Raw genomic sequence first — 22063 nt, 5'->3', positions numbered from 1 at the left:
GATCCTACCTTTGGGAAGCTATGCACCACTAACAGTCCCTAGTCTACACTTTAAAGTGATTTTGAAAGCTGTTATTGTATTTTTACTGGTGTTTTTAACATCATGAATACCCACACCAACGTTTCGTTTACCTTCGAAAAGAGATTCATGTTACTGGGACTAGACCATGTGACTCTTTTAACATTTTTAATGCAATGCGCCAACTTGGATAGTGGTTGTAAAGCCAATAGTATGGCCCTCCCAATTGTCAAGGATATTCAGAGTGGCTTTAAAATCTGTAACAAATGCTATGATCGACCCAACTGTCAAGTGTATTCAAAGTGGCTTTAAGGCCTGAAACAATGGGATGAACAATCCAACTGTCAAGGACTTCACAAAATTAATGCCAAGCTAGGCCCTACTGGTAGAAATTCTCATATTGAAATCCTTTGTTGTCTATCATTATTTTTAGTAGAAAAACGGGAGGAAATTAAAAAATGGCCATATATTGTCCCAAAAAGAAAGTAGAAATGTAAAACTAATTCGTCTCATTAGGAAACTTCTGAAAGCAATAATATTTTGCACAACCAGATAAAAATTATTTTTCATTACGGAAACAGGGACAATTTACAGAATATTGAAAAAAAACACACAAATAAGTATCAACTGCTGTGAGAATATTTATACCAGTCTATAAATAAGACACAGCACTTGTGACCATCCATATTGCTTCTTTTAGTTGTCTACTTAATCTAGAAGGAAACGACATATCTGTCATAGTTCTTTCATTATACCATTTAAAAAAAAGTCAGTTTTCTAAATAGCCTCAGATTTTCCAAGTAACTCCAGTTTACGGTACTTTAAAATATCTTTATTATAATAGATAAATATCTCAGTTTGTCAGTATACCGTTAATTTCTAATTATTATAGTCGCGCTAATAGATGTGTCTACCAGTTTGCTTCCTGCCTGACGCAAGAGATGGCGCTGGTGTGCAGGCAATTTTCATATCTACACTATTCTGACGATTTAACTGCAACTTAACAAAACTGTATTGTGTCAATCTAATGATTTGAAAATGGAAAGCTGATCATGAACGTGCTTTGCTGTTTATTATTAAGACAAGGACCGTAAACATTTTCCGCCTTATGCAGAGTCGTTTCGACGAATGATTAGCGTCATACTAAACTACTGACTAGTGCAGGAGACTTATGTTAGTCGAACTCTTTAGTATAGCACTAATCGCGCTTCAAAACGACTCTGCATAAGGCCCATTTAGACTGGAACATTAATATTTGGGTAACCGCATGCTGGTTGGTGGACAAACTAAAAAGAAAATTTAGATATGCACGATTTTAACCTTATAATGTATAGCCAAAGGCTTGGGGCAACAACAAGTATAATTAAAAGATTTAAAATAAGTGGGTCTTATGCAGAGTCGTTCTGATGCATGATTAGTGCCATACTAAAGAGTTCGACTAACATATGTTTCCTGCAGTAGTCAGACCTTTAGTATGACGCTAATCATACGTCGAAACGACTCTGCATAAGTTCCAGTGTATCTCGTGTTTAATGATATTATTGTTGGGAATGTTAAAAAGTAATTGCTATTCTTTAAAGTTGATTAACGGCGCTTTGCTTTTTTATTTTCCCAGGTGTTTTGATATACGAAATGTTGGCAGGATATCCGCCCTTTTTTGACGATAACCCTTTCGGAATATATGAGAAGATTCTTGCAGGCAAGATCGAATGGCCTAGGCATTTGGATCCTGTAGCCAAAGACTTAATTAAGAAGTTACTAGTCCAAGACCGAACGAAGCGATTAGGAAATATGAAGGTACATTTTACTCTTAAACTATTAGTTTCGAAATAAATGACTAAATAAATAAATAAAATGTTACAAATGATATCCATTTCCGAACTAACATATAATTATGTTATTTTTTTTTTTTTTACAATAATAGTATACTGTATGTAATTATGCTTAATTTATACAGAAGTTTAAGTAGATACTCTTTGCTGTACTTAATACTCCTTTAACAGATTGGGAATTGCTCTTTGTACACCAATACTATCACCTAGGTCGATTGTGGTAATAAAGAAACAAGTTCTCAATGGTATATCTGATATAATTGGTAGATAGAAAAGAATCTATTAGGTTTGTAGGTGAACTAAATAGTTTCTAGTGTTGAAAAAATGCCAACTCACTCTATTAGACTTTGAATTTAATTGAGGTTAGGAGGATGAGGTGAGCCACTCGAGTATTGTTAAAATATTGTCATGCAGTTAAAACCATTGGACCTATTCGGATACTGGTATTCGTATTTATTGGGAAGGTACGTGACTTTGTGACTACATTATAAAGCCGCCCCTAGTTAATATCATCGTGAAAGAGTATCTCAGTAGCCTATGTACACTCATGTCCAAAATTATTGTCGCATGTCTATAATTATGTGGTTGTAGGAATATAATTTGATAACGAATTCGCCCGGTGTTTTTTTTACAATGTTAGTATGTGTATAATCGGCAAAGACATGTATGTGGTAAATTTCATATCAAAAGAGCAGCAAATAAGAACAACAAAACGAAAATAAAACTTTCTTGTCCATTTAGCAACATTTTGTTTTATTCATTTTAATTTTCGTATTTACAATACTTTTCCTATGAAATTTACCACAATATATATTTTCCGATTATACACATAGTATCAACTTTAAAAGTACCCTGCAAAATCATTATCAAATTATATTCTTACAAGAAGACAGTTATAGATATGCGACAATCATTTTGGACATGAGTGTACATTTATTAATTGGTCTACAGTAATAGATTTATAGTTTCTTAAAAATAAAAATTATAAAAGGAAAGTATGACATCTACTATTGTTAAATTAACTATATCCGAATAGTTAGCACATATTGTTTCGAATGTTAGAGAATACAAAACATTTTTAGTATTGATACAGCATTATGAGGTAATTGAGGAGCTCCTGTACGAGGTAGAGAATTCAGTATAGATAACCAGAAGTAGAAGTAGTGGCGATGAAAGGAGATTAGATCAAAATGTATCAGCTAACTAAAAGCAGTCTGGACGATTAGAGACGTTGATTGGGTTAACTCAAGGGAATTTATTTAATATTATTATCCGTATTATGCCAAAACCTATATATATATATTTTTTTTCTTTCTTTCTTGACAGAATGGTGCTGAGGACGTGAAGAGGCATAGGTGGTTTAAGGCAATAGAGTGGCAAGATGTATATTATAAGAAAGTAAAGGTAAGTTATTAGTACAGTATATCATTTTATTTTTATTTACACTCTTATATAAACTCAAGTACAATAAGTGGAAAGCTATCTCGTGGCTATATAGTTGCATGCGCACTTTTGGCACGGGACACCCAGTTTGATTTCCGGTGGGAGCGCATGTGGTTCGGATTCTACGTTAAGCTGTAGGTGTACGTCTCATATGGCCTCATTGCTGAAAGGGAAACTAAAGTCTGAATCAACCAACTAATCACCTGTCCGGGTTACTTCTAGTCATAGGTCTGATTGTCTATGGATCCCAAACTTAAGTGGCCCCTTTATCACTGAACAACAGATCTCTAAAATCGCTTAGCCTTCAAATTTTGTGTATAAATCGTAGACTGTAGATAAGGCATGAATTTGCAGAATTATTTCTCTAACCGTAAGAGGAAGTGGTTGGAAAAGGATAATTGAAAGTTTCTTTTTCATTATTTTTATGTTAATTTTACCATTACTACTATACGTAAAAGTACTTTTGACATATGGAAAGTGATTGGCTTGGGATCAGAGAATATGAATATTCATCTACACGAATTCATATGACGGATACACATGGAAATTATTTTTCTTCTTCTTTTTTTTAACTTCTGCAAAGAAAGGCTTCTAAAAGATAGGAGAATGCTGCTGGAATGAGAAGCTTTCTAAATATCAGAGGATACTGCTGGAAGAAAAGTTTTTTCCATGGAATACGAACATGGAACACATGATAAAGAACACTGTAAATCACTATTTATCAGGCTTAAGATAATTACAGTAGTTAATGTATATATTTATCAAGTGTTACTTTACACTAAGCAAAACCTTGCAAATATATTTAGGAACGAAATAATATTAGATGGTGTAAGAAAATTGATATAGGGAGATTCCATGTGAAATCAACCAATGAAATGACAAAATCTGACCTGACCATCTTAGATTTTTGTAAAATTAGTGCACAGCTTTATTACAGTGGGGGATGAAAAGAATCCCAACTATTAGCCCTCTCCTCCTGAAATTGTCCCCATACAGGGTATTCAAAAATGTCAAAAAGTGACATTTTTTCTGTTACACTGATTATCAAAAATTGTCATAAAATGGTTACTATATGCACTGGAGACAGAACAAACACCATTAAAAAGATTGTTCTACAAGTTGCACTATATTGGAAAAACCTGTACAATTAAAAATACTTCAAAAATTCAAAATAAAATTTGAATTTGAATTTCGCACAGAAATGTCCCTGTGAATTTGTTCAAAATTGTCCTGATTCTAGTCTCAAATGTGCCCTAAAACAACACAAAGTTACATTTTGGGCACCCAATGAGATCCGATTCAAAATTCAACATAAACCAAACATTGCAAGATATTGACCACCTGAATAACTGAGTTCAGATCGATAACCATTTGCCTGTAGCTATTTACCTGCAACATCAAAGGAATTTATATTTAACTTCATTTGTTTTTTGATGTGTTCACTTGAATTTACACAATTATTCACCTTTCGAGTTATTTAGACAGGTATTACATTCCCGAACAGTATGCAATACAGGCCATTATTCTTGTTAGTCAGTATGGATGTTTCTAAATTTATATATAGCAACATTGATACATGTTATTTTCATTCCTTTGTTTCAGGATTGCTGTTACAAACATGTGGAAGTGAATCACTGAAATAGGAAAAATAATTTATTGACTAATTGTTTGTGTTGAAAGTGTAGGAAGTAATTGTGAACAGTGCCACAGTGCTTCATAACACATTTGATACAAATATTGTGAAGGTGGGGGGGGAACATATCCTTCCCTTTCATAAGAAGTTCTTTTTCCTGTTTCAATGGTGCACTTCCACATGTTTGTAACAGCAATCCTTACTCGATTCAAAAGTTGACTGAATGTAAAGAAACTGTGTCGTAATTCGCAGTGTCACTTTATTTCAAATATTATTAATCTGTTCATTATCCTCTTAACCAGCAACTGACTGTCTGTATGTTACGATTACTTTTTTTCCTTATATCTATAGTGTATCTCATTCGGACGTTCTCTATTGCGTGTAAAGCTCAATGACAATAAAATATTCTATTTTATTCTATTCTATAATCTATTATTCACTTATACAAATTCAATATAGGCGACATAGAGGAAAGTGCTGTAAAGCGCTGACTGCCGCGGAGATATCCGGGTACATTTGCTGATAAATAAATAGTACACATAAATACAGTAACACTGTATTTTAGAATAAGACAATCGAGACCACATTTAAAAAATATAACTTATACTATGATTTTTTTCTTCCTTTACAGCCACCAATCGTTCCTAGAGTAAGTTATGATGGAGATACGCGAAATTTCGACGATTACCCGGAAACAGACTGGAAAAAGGCACCATCAGTTGGCGAAACGGAACAAAAAATGTTTGAAGACTTTTGAAAGCGAGAAAACAAATAAGCAAGTGTGCTGTGACTGAAGAAAAAGAAAAGTACTGACTAAATAAATAAGAATATAGTTGTGTACATATATATATATAAATAAATAAATATATATACTAATTAATCTTTATTACTTGTGATACTGTATAAATAATAATAGAGTTAAAAAAATGTTGGAGAGTAGACAGTTTGCACAAGAAGTACAAGTGAATTTGATAACTCCAGTAGAACAAATAAATAAAAGAAATAAAATGAAAACAGGTATTAAGTTCCATTTTTTTTTAATAAAGAAGTTATCACGTATTATTATTATTATTATTTAAGAAATGAGTCAAACACCATCTACATCGTCCTGGATTGTTTGGATTAACCTGTAGTTGCACATACAGTAAAAATGAATTGAAATTAGAAAAGCAAATGTAACTTAGGAGAACAAAAAAAAGAGAAAGCAATGTTTGTACAAAACTATATATAGAAGATAAAAAACAAAAACCAGTTTCCTACAAAGATTGCATTTCTGTTAGTTTTTTTGCGTTAATGATTTTTGTAGCCTGTGATAGTTGTACATATTATATGATGATGATTATTATTATTATAGTTGTTGAGACGAAAAAAAAGTCACTATGTAGCATATCAGTATATAATTATAATGAACTTATATGTAGAAACAGGTAATACTTGCTTCAGTTTTGATTTACGTGTTTTTTTTTTAGAAACGGTAGCGATAAAAAAAAAAAAGAGAAACAAAAAGTATTAACAATGTGTGTGTGAGAGTGCGTGTCTGTGTGTAAATATACATATAGAGAGGAAAAATAAATCTTTCATTTAGAAACTGGATAACTTTAGAAGTTGTGTAAATTTTGTAGATAACACAAGTTTTAATTTGAATAGTTATGATTGCAATTTAATGAATGCACATAGTCCCTTTTAAAGGAAATCGTTGAGTTATTCTTTTTTTTCCCTAAGAAAAGAAAAAACTGAGGTATCAATAATGTAATTATATAGAGTAAACATATTATTGTTGAAATTAAGAAAAAAGAAGTGTTAATACATACATTGAATAAATATATTATATAGACTATGTTTTGTATTATGTATATATATATATATATATATATATATATATATATATATTATATAATTGTTTCTTTTTTCTAATTATTATTTATTTGCTTTCTGTTTCTTCGCCTGTGCGAGCTGTACAACTTTAAATAAAGTAAGTCTGGGAGCGAATTTTAGGAATTGAAATAAATGCTTGCGAAAATAAGAAGAAGTAAGTGAACTGTAATATATTAGCTCTGAATTATTGATAGCAATGCAAATTTTTATACATGTATTCAAAACGCAAATAATCGTAAAAAATCGAATAAATATTGTTTTTGTTGTTGATAAAATAATACATATTCAACCAATTTTCTTTATATATATATTTTTCCCTCATTGGCTTTTGAAAACGAAATTGTGGTAGACTGTCTTAATTACATCAGTAGCAATTTTGAACTTTTAGCTTGCTGCAAATGTATCCCTTTTAATTCAGTTCGTACTATTTAAAACTTTTTACACGTGAATAAAAAGACAGGCTTCATAGCAGGAAACATATGTATATGTTGAATATGAATGATAAATGCTTATCTTTACAAGAAATTACGTTCAAATACAATTGACAAGTCATTGTTACGTTAAACTCTGTAAGTAAGTAATTTTGTGTGTAATTTCGGTAAGCAGCCTTCACTAACACGCATATTCATGAAGCGTGAAAAAAGATTCCTAAAATTATCGAAATTTATTTTTCCACGTAATGATGAACACATACCTTACTTAAAAAAATAGATTAGATACTTCCCAATATTGTATTTTTGAAATCCATTCCATGGAAAATGCAATTATCTGTGGCCGACTATAGGACAATTCTTGCTGTATTAATTGAAATTACAGTATATTGAAATGACTGAACAATATGTTTTGTTTATAGCAATGAAAACACACAGTATGGTCGCTTTGTACTGTATATACAATTGAAAAGAGTCTCATACAGTAGAAAGTTATTATTTCTGAAATTACTTACAAACAATACGGACTCTCAACAACTGACAATATTGCGAAAAGCATATGTAAAATTGTTGGCTTAGGAGTGCTTTAAACAATTATGAACTAGACTCCCAAAGAGAAATAAAGAATATTTTCGACAAATCATAAATGATGTGTAACTGTTTTTCTTTTATTTGGTCTTACTAACTTAACAATATCAGGGCAGTTTTCCTCGTTGAATCAACATCATGAGGTATTATGGGACACTTAGGACATCTGTCTGAATTATGCGGTAACGAACCCTGATCTACAAGGATGGAAATAACACAATGGGAACCAATGCGACTAGGACATATCACTTAAAAAAAAAGTCTGGTCGGCTATTGCTTTGTTGGACTAACAACATAGAATTTAATTTTAATATGCCAATATACCCAAGTATATCACAATACGTTGTGCGATTTTTCACTTGCACCCTTCCACAATATAATGTTAAATCAATTAGTGATTATGCAGATTTCCCCCAGAGGGAATTTCAATATACTGAAGGTGAAAGGTAACACTGCTAAAAAGTACTGGGAATCCACATTGAGCACGATTATATAGGTATATATAGCCACCCCTGAAATCAATCCATTTCTACTTTTTGAGTGTTTCATTATGGAACTGAAAGTAAAGGATAGGTAGTAATCATATCTGAATTCCTCCCATTCCTATGCTAAAATTGTGCTGTGTTGATTCGTATGGAATATCACCATGCATTTCATATTTACTTTGTTTCGCTGAGCTTGTAAGTTCACCACAAAATACACTCTCCCAAAATGCTTTCGAAACTTTGTTTTCATTAGTTCTTTATGTATATATTTTCCTCATAAGCACGAACTTGTGCAGTATAGACCATTTCTGTGGAACTTTTATAGAAATATACACATAAATATGACGTTTACTCGTTGTTTTACTTGACTGCTGTTGTAATCAGTTTGCGTACACCCTATCTAATACAGAATTATTTACTGATCAATGAAAAACAGTTTGATAAATAACATTAATTACTTTCACTAGAAAAATCTCTCTTAAATATGCCACTAAAAATTAATAATAATCTAATACACATTAAAGGGGTATTTAAGATAAATCCGTTACGATGGTAAAAGTTGTTATACGGGCGGATATGAGTCATAATTCCCGTAAATAGTGACGACACGCTGAATCAAAACAAGGTCTTAAGATCGTAAGAATCTGGAAAAATATAGTTCGCAAGAAATATGTCCATTGTTTTTACAACTCAAGTGAAGAAACTGACTGATCCTAAACGCAAGTGCTATGAGGTCCTGTAAATTAAACAAAAACAGATCCAACCTTGATTATACGGTGACAAACGAAATAGTTTTGAATTAAATTAATTGGTATACTCTCTCTGTGTATATTAATTCCATACATGAAATCATCCAGTACCAAACTCTGAAACTCAAGAAACTTCAAGCCCTGATTTATTACTGACTGGTACGGTTCATGGATTCGTAGTCCTCCTTAGCCAAAAGGGCATAACGTTGAACGTTAAACTGAAAATCCTAAGTTTTATTCTGATACATTATTGTTGTATGTATATCGAAATCTTTAACTTTTCAAGAGGACCAAAACAAGATATATATGTTTTATTGCTACATAAATAAATTAGAAAAATGATATTTGTTACGAAGCTTTTTTTAAATACATTAAAAATATTTGGGCCTTTGAATATTTTTGTAAATTAATTGAAAATGTGTTGTTACTGAATACATTTTAACAGCTTTTACCAAGTAGTGAAAGGTTGGGCAAGTGGTAAACCAATTCTGCTCGGTTATCATAACGACGACCCGCTTTGTTCTAAGCAAACACTCATAAACTATATAGTTTTGAGACAACTTTTAACATGAGCTGTTAAAATTCTTTGTATGTATAGTACATGGTCGTCAAAAATTGAGCTTTAGAGTGTTTGAAGCAATTAATTACGTATGCAAGTGTATTTTCTAAAAACAAGCGAGTTTCACGCTATGAAACCACAGTAATTTCCAAACTATACACATCCAAATTTAAATCGGAAGAGAGACATACCATTTCTGGTTTTAATAGAAGCATAAACAACTTGGGACACTACACCCACTCCGGTTTTGCTCTACAGGAATCCAATTTTAAGACCGGGAGTGGTAAACTCCTATCATTTTCGGTTTTAATGCAGGAAACATCCTTGGAACGCTAAATATAATAGCAAAATGCTATTGCTCTCTCCCTCTCTCTCTTACAGTTTTTGTTTTGATACTTGTCGGCAGACAGACAGAGGTAACACTTCTCATACTCCCATACTTACACACATGGGTGTCTTTGGTGTGTAAAAATTAAGGAGAATGACGTGAGCAAAAGATGATTATAGACCCGCAACTAAATTTACGTCACAATCGTGAGGCAAATTGGAAGCTATTTGAGCTAGCGGGAACGGGTTACTACCTCTACTACTACAATTAATCATTATATATTGTTCACTTGTTACATATTTATAAGTTTCTATATGCTATGATCCATAGGGATCTTCATCCTGATGTAGGAATTATCCTATTCATTTCATGTTTCTTTATCTTCCTTTTTTATCTCTCTTAAAGATGTTTCACAATTTTTCATATTGCTTTTTATTTTTCGTTTACATTGTAATACACTCGCAGCATTGAAAACTAGCCAGTTATTCTACTACAATTGTTATAAGTCTCAATAATCCTAGTCAAAATTGTTTTAATCTTCTCTATATTTATTTTAATTCATATTATTTTCACAGTTATCTCGTTTGACATCACATTAATTTTTGATTAAGATTCCGTAGCCATTTCATACAAAAAGCAAGTACATTAGTGCTTCTAGTTCTTACCAAATTAACATGTTCTATAACCAAACTTTTCTTCGCTGTTCTAGATAGTAAATAATACTACTGAAAGACAATATATTTGAAGATCTCCTTTTCCAACTTCATTATTCTATGTCATTTCTTGTATTTCAACTTTTATGGTTGGTTCATATATGAATATCTTCCGGGTTTGGTCTTTCATTTCATTCCATACATCTTTCAGATTGCTCACTTCAAGCAAAGATTTCAACTATATTCGATGGAAACTAATTGCGTATTTGTGCTCTGACTCCTTTCAAAACATAACTATTCAAGTTCCTTACTATTTCTTCCATTTAAAGTTTTTAATATTTAAAGCTGAATTTTTGCTGCATCTGATGTGAAACTATGACACTGGTGTTAAAGCATTTTAGATCTGTCAATATACAGTAAATTGCATTAAATTTTCACTCATAGAAGTGTCTGTTGTGAACATGCTGATCTTCGTATCAAACACACCGACTATCGTAAATGCACGTTAATAGTAATGTGCATACAGTGCATGCTGCTGCTAGTATCAAGGTTGTTTGGGCAACGAAACGAGTGTAGTTCAGTGTGGATCATTCCCAGGACGACGCCAGCAAATATATATCGTTCAGACATACGCTGAGACAGCGAGGGGCCGGATGATCGTTCGTTGAATTGCCACTTGAGTGTTATGTCGCGTTGGTGGTCCATTGGTGGCATACACGATCGGAAGCAAGGGTTCCTATTACGAAAATGCCCTGTTCAGTGCCTCCGCGACGTACTGAAGCGCTCCTAGAAAGAAGGATTATTTGGGCCATCTAACTAACAGAACGGCGATCGCCAGTGAAATCAGTCACCGAGGTCCTCCGAACACTAAACTGAGTGAAAGTATGAACACAAAACAATCAACTATTGAATATTGATATACCATACTGCATTATTTTCGCACGATCACTCTTTATATTTGATCATTGCCAAGAACGTTTTTTTATGATATCAGGAAATACTGCAGTGGCCAGCGAATGAAGAGTGGTGGTATTCAGCCATGAGAGTAGTTTCTGTCTTAAACACAGTTCTATGTGCGTATGTAAACCTGTAGGTAAGAGAAGAAAATCCAGCATGTTATCATTCGTCATATAGGATCCACATTTCAATTTCTAGTATTTGATCCCGTTTTCTGGTTTCTGGTCTTCATTCGGCGAAATACTGTTAGTACGTGATGTTGTCAATCTTGTCCTCTGATCTTATCTGAACATTTTCTGGGACCCTATCGTTCCGCAGCATATCGCGTGTCCTCATACCCCCAGATGAATTCAGTGTGCTCTCCCCGGTATACACCTTCAACTATGGCCTGCCAGGTCTCCAAAACCTAAATTTTATCAAGCATATAAGAGGCATGATGGAACGGCGCCTGACCACCAGCAAGCTCTAAAAAGAACGGTCTCCGAAGACAGACAAAGCCTACAGCATCTAACTGGCTACATGTCCAAACAATTATGTGGCCACTTGCAGTGGTTACACGTTCTATTAAGATGAATACTCTTAACATGTTGAGTAATACGTTCAGGATGTGCTATATTGGAAACAGTACCAAACACTTGCCTTTATCTTGTATACCAACTTTGGGCCAGGTTCGTGAATTCTTCTATGTGGTTTTAGATGTGGTTCCAGTAGTAGTTCTATAGTTCTAATATCATTTTTTAGCTAATGAAATCTTTAATCTCTGTAGGAAATCTTATGACGACTCTCATTATTTTATTATTAATTCCGAATATTTCTGCTTTTCTTCTGTTCTTAAAACACGCAATAAGTAGTATATCTATCTTTCCATTCTTCATTTCGCTATATAGTCTTGAACTTGTTCCTTAGTATCGTATATTCCTACTACTACTAGTAGTATTGCATATTGCTACTACTACTACTTTTTTAATGCTGAAAGCACACAGTTCATTCTTTTTGTCATACGACTCCGAACTCAATGTATTCTTTCCTTCATCTCAAGATGCCCGTTAAAGATTCATTTCCATGCTTAGTTTCCATATTATAGTAGTAGCTTATCCTTGCTACCCTTCTATTTGCATTGAATTTACCTCCATACACATTTTTCCAATTTTTCTATCCTTCCTCTTGTCACCTCTACGCATAATGTACCCACTTTTGTCGATTTCCCTTTCGCATTCAGCTTTCTACATATTTTATATTCTTCAGTGCAATTTTGTTTCCATACTTTTTAACATAATTTTCCAAAGTTTCTTCTATAACCCATTCTTGTTACCTGTGCTGCCTTCATAATATCTACTTTTACTCTTGAAGTTCAAAATGCTCCTACACTAGTTATTTCCTAGATTTACTTTCTCTGAATAATATACTTTTCTTTGAAATTTCAAACAAATCTGCTTCAACTTCCTCATATTTAAACTTTTCGATACCTAACTTGTTGTCTTCTACTGTTCTTGCTAAATACAGTTTTCAGTAGGATTCCAAACTCAGTCAGTAGATGTTCTAACAACTTCTGCGGTTTTTTTTTTTTTTTTTTTTTTTTTTTTTTTTTAACCATTGATGTTCCACTTCTTCAGTCTTGACATAGCTAATATATAGTTTAATACTACTCATTAATTACCTCTCTTGACTACTACTAATTACCTCTCTACCCCTCTCGACTTACTTCCACGGCACTCAAGAGACAACTTCTCCTCAGAAGACAAATTGTATATAAGTATACACAGTATAATACTGCTACTAAATAACAAATATTAATGTGTTTTTCCTATTTCTTTACTTCTTTTATTATTTAAACCTTCATCTATTTCCTCTTTCGCAAAAAAAATTCTTGGAAGGAATGTGTCCCCTCCGCCCCCCCCCCCCTTTCGCCTGAGACACCCGTGCTCATACATATTTTAAAAGTATACAAAAATAAATTCAGAAGGTTTATCAAACTTTCTGAGGGCACTCGGAACCGATGAGTGCATACTATTGGCGGAAGAAAGCTATTTCCTATTGATGATGCTTTATTTATCTAATGTCTTTATTTAAGACTTCACGGTTAGTTTACTGGTGAACTTTCACGTATATTCTACTTTTTTCCCCAAATGAGAGAAGTGCGGATGTTAATACTGAGAAGGATTCTTTCGCACGTAAACTTCACGTATTTTCTGTTTTTGTCAATAGATGGAATTGTACGAAAAGTGCAAAAAAACAGCCTTTCTTATTGTTAAGACATTTCTCGGTTTTCGATTAGTACACGGTGATTGAAACATGAAATAAGTGCACAGAAGCTTCATTTAAGGTGATTTTAAAGATAGCTATTAACCAACAGATGGCAGCACGTTTTCTCTATATATTTTGTATGAAGCAACAATATGTTACCATAATTCAATCAGGTTAAGAGATTAATTTTCAAACGCTGCCAAATAACAAACAAATTAAATAATTAATCAGAGAATAATCTGTGCAGTTTGTTTTTTAATATTTAGTTTCTTCTCTTTAATAACAGTATCTCACTTGTTTCTGAAGCGTAAAGTTAAGTACACTCTACAAAGAATAGAACAAACTTATTAAAAAAGTGCATGAATTATCCTCTGATTAATGATTCAATTTGTTTTGGGAGCGAAGTATGAATATTCAACTCTTAAAATTCAGTTGAATTATTTTGAATATTGCCGCTTCATAAAAAGTACATTGGAGACAGGGGTAAGGTAATGTCATCTATTGTTCATCATGGAAACAAACGAAGTGCTGGAAATGGATATATATATATATATATATATATCGCGATAACGAGCAGCATATATCACCACTACTTTGTCTGACTGTAAAAACCAATCACTCTATTTTGTAAAATTTATAAACCTTGTTTTGAGTTCACTAGCAAGAGAAGAAATTAGCAAAATTAATAACCTTGCTTTCTGTTATTTTAAACTTCATTCTTCAGCTTTTCAATGTCTTCAAAATAATAATAATAATAATAAAAATCTAAGTTCGGAACATTACTATACAATGTTCAAAATTGTTGTCTGTACACACATATTTGTTATCTTTATGAATAGTACACTCAAAAAATGTTGCAAATTAATTAACAATTTGTTTTTTTCTCTTTTAAATGTGTCCGATCAATATGTAAATAAAAAACTTTTCCCTAGAAAAAATTGTGTATACTCATTTTTGTCTTTTGTGGCTATATATAAAAATAATAAATAAATACAACTGGTTCTTAGTAACCTGCTAGTAAACAGCAAATGCTTTAAAATTGGAACAAGTGATGACAACTGAAAATGAATCAAATCGCATCTAATAAAGTTCAATGATCCACTTAACTTCAAAATAACCACATCATATATATTATATTAATTCTTTAACAAACAAGCACAGAGACATTCTCGTAAAAATGTTCTGGTTTGTTTTTATGTTGAAACACGTCTTCCCAATCATGATTTCGTAATTTTTACAATATTTTTGTACGCCTCATTGTGGATACAAAATACCTAGGCACAGTCCACAGCAAAAAAACCTGCAACATGAGCATGTAAGTTTATTGTGAAACTACGCCTATCAGCGCAGGGAATCAACATAACGTCTAAGTGGCACGAATCACGCCAGTAGAAACCTCGGCGTCCTCCCCTGCACACTTATTTCGGAGCAAAAGACTTCGTCATTTCACAATAAACTTACATGCTCATGTTGCAGTTTCTGTACAAGGTGTTTATTTCCAAGTAGTATTATCTGTAATATGGTTAATTATAATTAGATATATTTCACAGAATAAGTAATTAGCAGCGGTTTCGTTGAAACATTTTCCTACAAGATGAGAAAACAGAAATAAACTTTTGCGGAACTCGAGAAATAAAGCTTCCGCAGTACTGAATTTGACTGTGCTCTATTGGCGAAGATTACTGTACTGCTATCTAAACAAGTGATCTGCAAATCACATATTTGAATATTATGTGAAAACGATAATACCAAATAAACGATCACTAAAGTTATGACTGAGTTTAAAATACAGAAATTTAGCAATTTTTGAATTGTTACAATTTGAAGACATCGTATCTCAGTGTTTTCATACAAATACAGCTTGTAACTGTAACACTACTGGCGACATTGGAGAGGGTCACAGAAAGTGTATTTAGAGTCCCATGAAATACAGGGGCAGTCCTGCTTCCAGACACATATTCGTTATAGTAATCATGTGAGCCATACGAAATCGGGATTACCTTAGTAATTTTTGAAATGAAAATAGGGAACAAAATTACTTAATTTCGGAGAAAAAAATTGCTTGTTATGTACCCACTATTGGAATATATATATTGAAAAAAAAACTTTTACTATACTTAGTTCATTATATTTATTTATATTTTCAACAAATAGTAAAGTTCATTAACATTAACGTATAAAAATAATTTGTATTGATTTGTCATGTAACAAACAATCACAAAAGCCACATCCAACCAGTGGTGGTGCTTTTGTTTAAGAATCCAATATTGGAAATAAAAGATTTCACACAAGAAAATCAGTTCTCAGTTTCTCAGTTATTTATACAAGAAAATATTTGAAAACACACAGTTCCAGAATGCAGCTAAGGAATCTTATTTTCATCTTCTTTTCAGATTGTAGATCTAAAGATAAGTATACCCCATATCTTTCCGCTAGTGTGTGTGCTCTATACAATATTTCTATGATTGTTTAGAACACAGACACTGAACGTACAACACACACTTAGCTTTCGGGCCCCAAGCGGTTCTATAGATCACGAGCGTGGATCCAGGATTTGGTCACGGGGCCTGCACACGCCCATGTACCATTTTGTCCATTGTAAAGTACACAGCAAAGAATGAGACTGTTAATACAACGCAATTTTAATACAGATCAGCGGTCCCAGCATGATTAACACAATAGCGTGCTATTTCAACATCAACGGGCCGGTATTGCGGTTAACAAAGACTCTGTGTTATTTCAATACACACACACACACCTTGTTTTAATAGTAATACCCTAGCTAGCAAGCTGAACGCAAGCCGTTACGGTAAATGTATTATTCGTCACCAATCAGACGAATCTTTAATTTACTAAGAACAATGACTTACCAGAGGTATCACAACTGACTCAAAATACTGTGTATCAGAAAGATACAACCATAATATAACTTTTTGCGTGCAAATTGCCTTGCACGGATATCATAAATATCTATGTAGTTGACGTTGAGAATTTATATTATTATTATTAGCTATGAACAAAGCTTTACGCGGTATATTTAATATTTATACTAAGTAACGAAAAGTGTATTATAGTTTCTGTAATCTTTCAAGTAAATGGTTTAGTAAGCTATAAATTTTCTAATAAAATTTTCATTAGTAGGAGTGCTGTCACTTGTTCTCGGTCTATTTCAACTTAGAAAAAACACGTCAGGTAGTTGATTTAACGACTACTATTTTAACATTTGCTCCAAAATCCAATGGAGTCGAAATAACACCAGACATGTGGCAAAATTTAACACAACTAGGGTAACACCGAGCCATTGTGTTGAATCATCACGATCATATTTTACTGTGTACAATCAATGGCGTTAGCATAATTTTATTCAATGTAAATTTGAAGAACAAGGGAGAGTAAGCTATAACTCAAGGCCCACTCTTGAATGTAAATATACATACCCGAGCTAAGGGAAAAGACATTGGAAGGTTTTCTGTAGCCATTTCGATTTTTCTAGTATGATTTATGGAAGACGGGTAGCAACTATATTACACAAACTTATTAACACTAACTATACATTTAAATATTGTCCATTTTGGTCACATAAAACGATCATAAGAGAATTTCGTGATATATGTGACTAATCTATATATATATAATCGACAATATGCAAATCAGTATAACCATTACCCGTGTTTCACAAATCGTATTCACAAAAATCGAAATTGTTAAAGAAAACCATATTGTCTTTCTCTTAGCTTAAGTACTATCGAAAACGAGTGATATAATTTCTCAGTTCGTGACTAGTGTGATTTTCACTGGTACCGGTAGTAATATGTTGTGTTCCTTAAAGTCATTTTTAAAAATACGGATCGGATACCGTACATATATTTTACGCGTGGTTAGGATAAATACTTCACAGAAGACCAAAAAACTTTGTACATTCAAGAGAATTACGACAATATGAAATCTGGAATAATAACAAGTGGTAATATTTAAGACAGAATCCGAAAGTAGCGAAAAGACATTAGGATACTAAGGAAAACAGTGATATAATTTCCCAGTTCATGACTAGCGTAATTTGCACTGATATTGATATGTTCCTTTTTTATGTTGTGTTCTTCAACGTTGCAGTACAACCAAAGGTGGAGAGATTCTTGCTTCCAGTTTTGTGTATATATATATACACACGCTACTTGTATTTACAAAGGAATATTTCCATGTTTCCTTGGAATATTCTTTAGTGATTTCGATGCAAGTAAATCCAAATCCCTGCAGATCCTCCATCTTGTTGTACGTGGTTCAATGATGTCGTCAACAAAACCTACAAAAGAACAAAAATGTTGCTGACAATACAACAAAGAATATTTTCTTTATGTAACAGTTCGGTACATTGACATTCGAGTTACATTAAAACTGTTTCTAGATTTATTTTTGTTTTATTTTTTTTAAGTTTATACAAACCAATGGAATGGCCTTTTTTGTTATATATACCATCGTTGATTAAATTGAATGAATGAGTTTTATAGAATTTTTAATTCAAAGTAAGTCGCCTCAAAATCATGTTTACAATTTATACTTTTTTTTTTATCAGGGTAATCACATGTGCAGATATTAGAACACGATTAGAAATAAGTATTCTAATTACTGTCTCTGCGAAGATTCAACATACATATACATACTACATTTTAATTTATTTATTTATTGAACAAATTCCCAGATACAGCATAACTTTGCCATTTCACACAGGGAAATGTTAACAAAAGAAAGAAAGTAAAAAAAAAAGAACAACAACATAAACAGTGAAAAAAAAGAGTGTAAATGTAATATTACTCCGTCAAAACTCGTTTAACTGCTCTTTCACACACCGGGTAGCTCAAAAAAAGTCCATATCAGGTGTTACTTGCTTATAAGTTTGGTATTCTGTAAAAAAGATTTCTGTATAACTGTCAACCTAGGACAAACAAGATGGAATAGGTGGGTATTTCAGGTTACGCGGGAAGGAACACGTAAAGATAGTTCCTAAAGTAATGCTTCCGATCTTAAGTTTACATTAACTATTTTAAAGAGATATTTCAGGTCAGAGATAATTCTGTGTACTTCCGGAGTCTGGATATTAAGACGTTGCAAGAGTTCCTTCTTAGATAATATTCGAAGTGCAGGAACACGAAAACGGACTATACCAATAAAGAAATTGAGAATAGAATCAAGTCTGGACAGATGTGTAGGTGCTGCCATGGCCCATATGGGAGAGCAGTATTCGATCTTAGGTGATATTAAAGTTTTATAAAAAGTTGCTAATGACGAAACAGTGCGTAGCTCAGTAAATCGATAAAGAAGTCCCAACATGCGCATTGAATTCTTTAGTATTGAGGATATGTGGTCAGAGAAGGTGAGTTTTGAATCAAAGATGACACCAAGATCGTTATGACTAGCAGAATGTGTGATAGGGGAATCGTTGATATGGTATGTGGAGGGAACAGGAGACTTTTTCAAAGTAATAGTAATACTGTCACACTTCTTACTGTTGAGTTTCAAGTGCCATATTTCACACCAGCCTATAAGGTAATTTGTCTTCCCGTAGGCAATTGTGTCATAGAGACATGATATTTCTGTGTATAACTTACAATCGTCAGCAAAAAGCAGGCCACTACGATGAGCTGATAAGTGCGAGTAGAGATCATTTATATACAGGACAAATAGCAGGAGCCCAAGTACACTCCCTGATCACGGGTTGGGGGGGGGGGGGGTTAGAAGTCGCCCTTGAAAGAATAACTCTCTGCTTACGGTTCTTCAAGTAGCTGGTGATTAAAGAGAGAAATTTGCCAGGTACATTGAATCTATTGGAAAGCTTATGAAGAAGATGTATGTTACTGACAGAATCAAAGGTCTTCGAGAGAACAAAGTAGATAATATCTAATCGAGTATTGTTATTCATGCATTTGACTGCACAGGAAAGAAGAGTACTTAAGTTTGAGAGACTTGAGCTTTTCGGTAGAAAGCCGTGCTGAGAACTGTGGATGTAAGGTGAGGTGAATTTAAGTAGCCTGTCTTTGATTATTTTTTCGCAGATAATTGTTATTACAAAAACAAGAGATATTGGCCTATAGGAAGATACATGATCTTAAGTCCAGATTTATATATTGGGGTCGCGTGAGTTAGTTTCCAACTGGTTGGATAATACCCTTCCTTGAAGCATCTATTGAATAAGATAGATAGAGAAACCGCAGTAACTGAAGCAGTTTTGTTGAGAAAGAGAGAACCAATGTTATCGGGGCCAAGTGATTTATGTGAAGATAACGATTGCAAGAGAGCCAGAACTTCGCCCGGGGTAATTTTAGTTCACTCTTAATACATATCTACACAACACAATAATAATTAAAAGCTTACTTAAAATGCCTTGAGAATTACTTGAACATTCAAATCGGAACCGTAGGAACGAGGTGTCGTACGTTATTATTATCACTTCTAGAAAACTCAAGCACTCTTCGAAGTACTTACAAGGAAAGTATTGGGCTCGAACGGGTGAATACGCACAAAAAGGAAAGCATGTGTAATGTTAGCATCCCGGAAGCAAACAGTGATATACGTTTTTCTGCAAGATGGTGTAAACGTCCGCAAGAGCAGGGCAAGGTAGAGCACGTGCCATAATTACAAGGTGTCTATACTGTCTGACCCCGGGCCATTTTCTGCAGAAAAGGGTTGGGTGAATGGAAAATTAGGCGATCACGTATCCCATTATTTTTAGAGGCACACACTTTGAATGAGAAAGATGTGTCTCAGGGTCACCCGAAGGGTCTCAGATAGGGTCCAACCAAAATTTTCAAATGGTAAAGGGGGTCAAGTAGTATACCATTGGAAAGGTGTTGTGGAAAGAAACAAGATGAAGCAAGTTCCGAGCTTCTACGCTCACTCTGTACAAAATGGTAGACAGTCAAAATGTCAACATAGTTGTCATGAAAGAGTCTATGACCACCATTTTGCTTAGGGTGCGCATATAGACTTGGGACTTGTTGCAGATTGTTTCTTTTCACAATACCTTCCAAACGATTTACTACTTCACCCACTTTATCATTTGAAAATTGTGAGGTGGACCCTGCCTGGGACCCTACGGGGGCTCCTGGGGCAATACATTTTCATTCAACATGTGCGCCAAAAAATTATTGGATTCGTGGGCACCGATGTTTCCATCCACTAAAATGTTTCCGCAAAAATGGCCCGGGATCAGAATTTATAGACGCCCTGTCGGCATGGCACATGCTCTTGTGGACGTTTACACCAGCTTGCAAAAAACGGACATTACTGTTTGCTTCAGGGGTGCTAACATTATAAATGCATCATATTTGTGTGTATTTGCCCGTCCAGGAAAGTACGTGAGCTCGACCGAAAAAATACGCATAGAAATTAGAGTATGAATAGCGTTAGTGCTCCTAAAGCGATAGGTGATGTCAGTTTGTCTGCAAGATGGTGCAAATTTGAACCAATAGATGGCGCTACATAGTGGCAGAGAGAGCCCACCTCATGCCTACCGCTACACTACTCCCAGTAGTGAAGCTGCAAACGTTAGTTCTTCGCATGGGGAAAAGTTGAATATGTAGCGAGACCTCAAATGGCACGGAGAGTGCTGATCAATCCAATGAATGTAGTGCGATTGATAGGAGTGAAAGTGCGACACAAGGTATGTCATTAGAAAGGAATTGGTCTGAAAGATGAGACATTTGCATGTTTTCTAGAAGAATTAATTATGTAAAAATATGGAAATCAGTTAGAAACCGTAAGTTCCGAGCGTTAGAGCGCAGTGGTGAAGGTTGTGAAGAGAATGAAGAGGAAGAAGTGAGAACGCGTAATGACACTGTAAGTCTTGCAAGAGACAATGAAAGCAGCCAAAGTGAATACGAACAGTTCACTACACTTAAAGACAATCAAGCAGGGCACCATAGCAAAGTTTGATGAAGCGCGAGCTATGGGAGCTAACGCCCTGTAATTATGGCAGGTGCTCTACTTTGCCCTGCTCTTGCGGACGTTTACAGCATCTTGCAGAAAAACGGACTTCACTGTTTTCTTCTGGACTGCTAACATTACACATGCTTTCCTTTTTGTGTGTATTCACCCGTTCGAGCCCAAGTACTTTCTTTGTTAGTAATGGATTATACGTTACATCAGATGTGACTACATTTAGATTACATGATATTTTACTACAATACCTAGTTTAAAAACAGGAATCTCGAAAACAATCATAGTTTACATGTAATTTGAACTTTTTTTGTTTTTGGAAAAGTCTTTAATCTTCTA

General features: G+C 33.8%; 2 protein-coding genes across 2 annotated transcripts in view; one reads left to right on the top strand and one right to left on the bottom strand.

The window, feature by feature from the left end:
- The window catches only part of Pka-C3 (Protein kinase, cAMP-dependent, catalytic subunit 3), a 429462-nt gene extending 423664 nt beyond the window's left edge, over positions 1-5798 (top strand). The window contains exons 6-8 of the mRNA XM_081768599.1: positions 1634-1815; positions 3177-3254; positions 5558-5798. Of these exons, the coding sequence (XP_081624725.1) occupies positions 1634-1815; positions 3177-3254; positions 5558-5683 (386 nt within the window). The 3' untranslated portion in view covers positions 5684-5798. The remainder of the gene's footprint in view (positions 1-1633; positions 1816-3176; positions 3255-5557) is intronic.
- A 10111-nt stretch (positions 5799-15909) lies between these two features.
- LOC145692976 (propionyl-CoA carboxylase beta chain, mitochondrial-like) overlaps positions 15910-22063 on the bottom strand; it is a 46725-nt gene continuing 40571 nt past the window's right edge. Inside the window, exon 10 of the mRNA XM_081768598.1 lies at positions 15910-18095. Within this exon, the coding sequence (XP_081624724.1) occupies positions 17974-18095 (122 nt within the window). The 3' untranslated portion in view covers positions 15910-17973. The remainder of the gene's footprint in view (positions 18096-22063) is intronic.

This window comes from Thermobia domestica, chromosome 8, assembly GCF_964235325.1.
Source record: "Thermobia domestica chromosome 8, izTheDome1.hap1.1, whole genome shotgun sequence".
Taxonomy (NCBI): domain Eukaryota; kingdom Metazoa; phylum Arthropoda; class Insecta; order Zygentoma; family Lepismatidae; genus Thermobia; species Thermobia domestica.
Note: the sequence above shows the minus strand (reverse complement) of the source record. Positions and strands in the feature narration are given on the sequence as shown.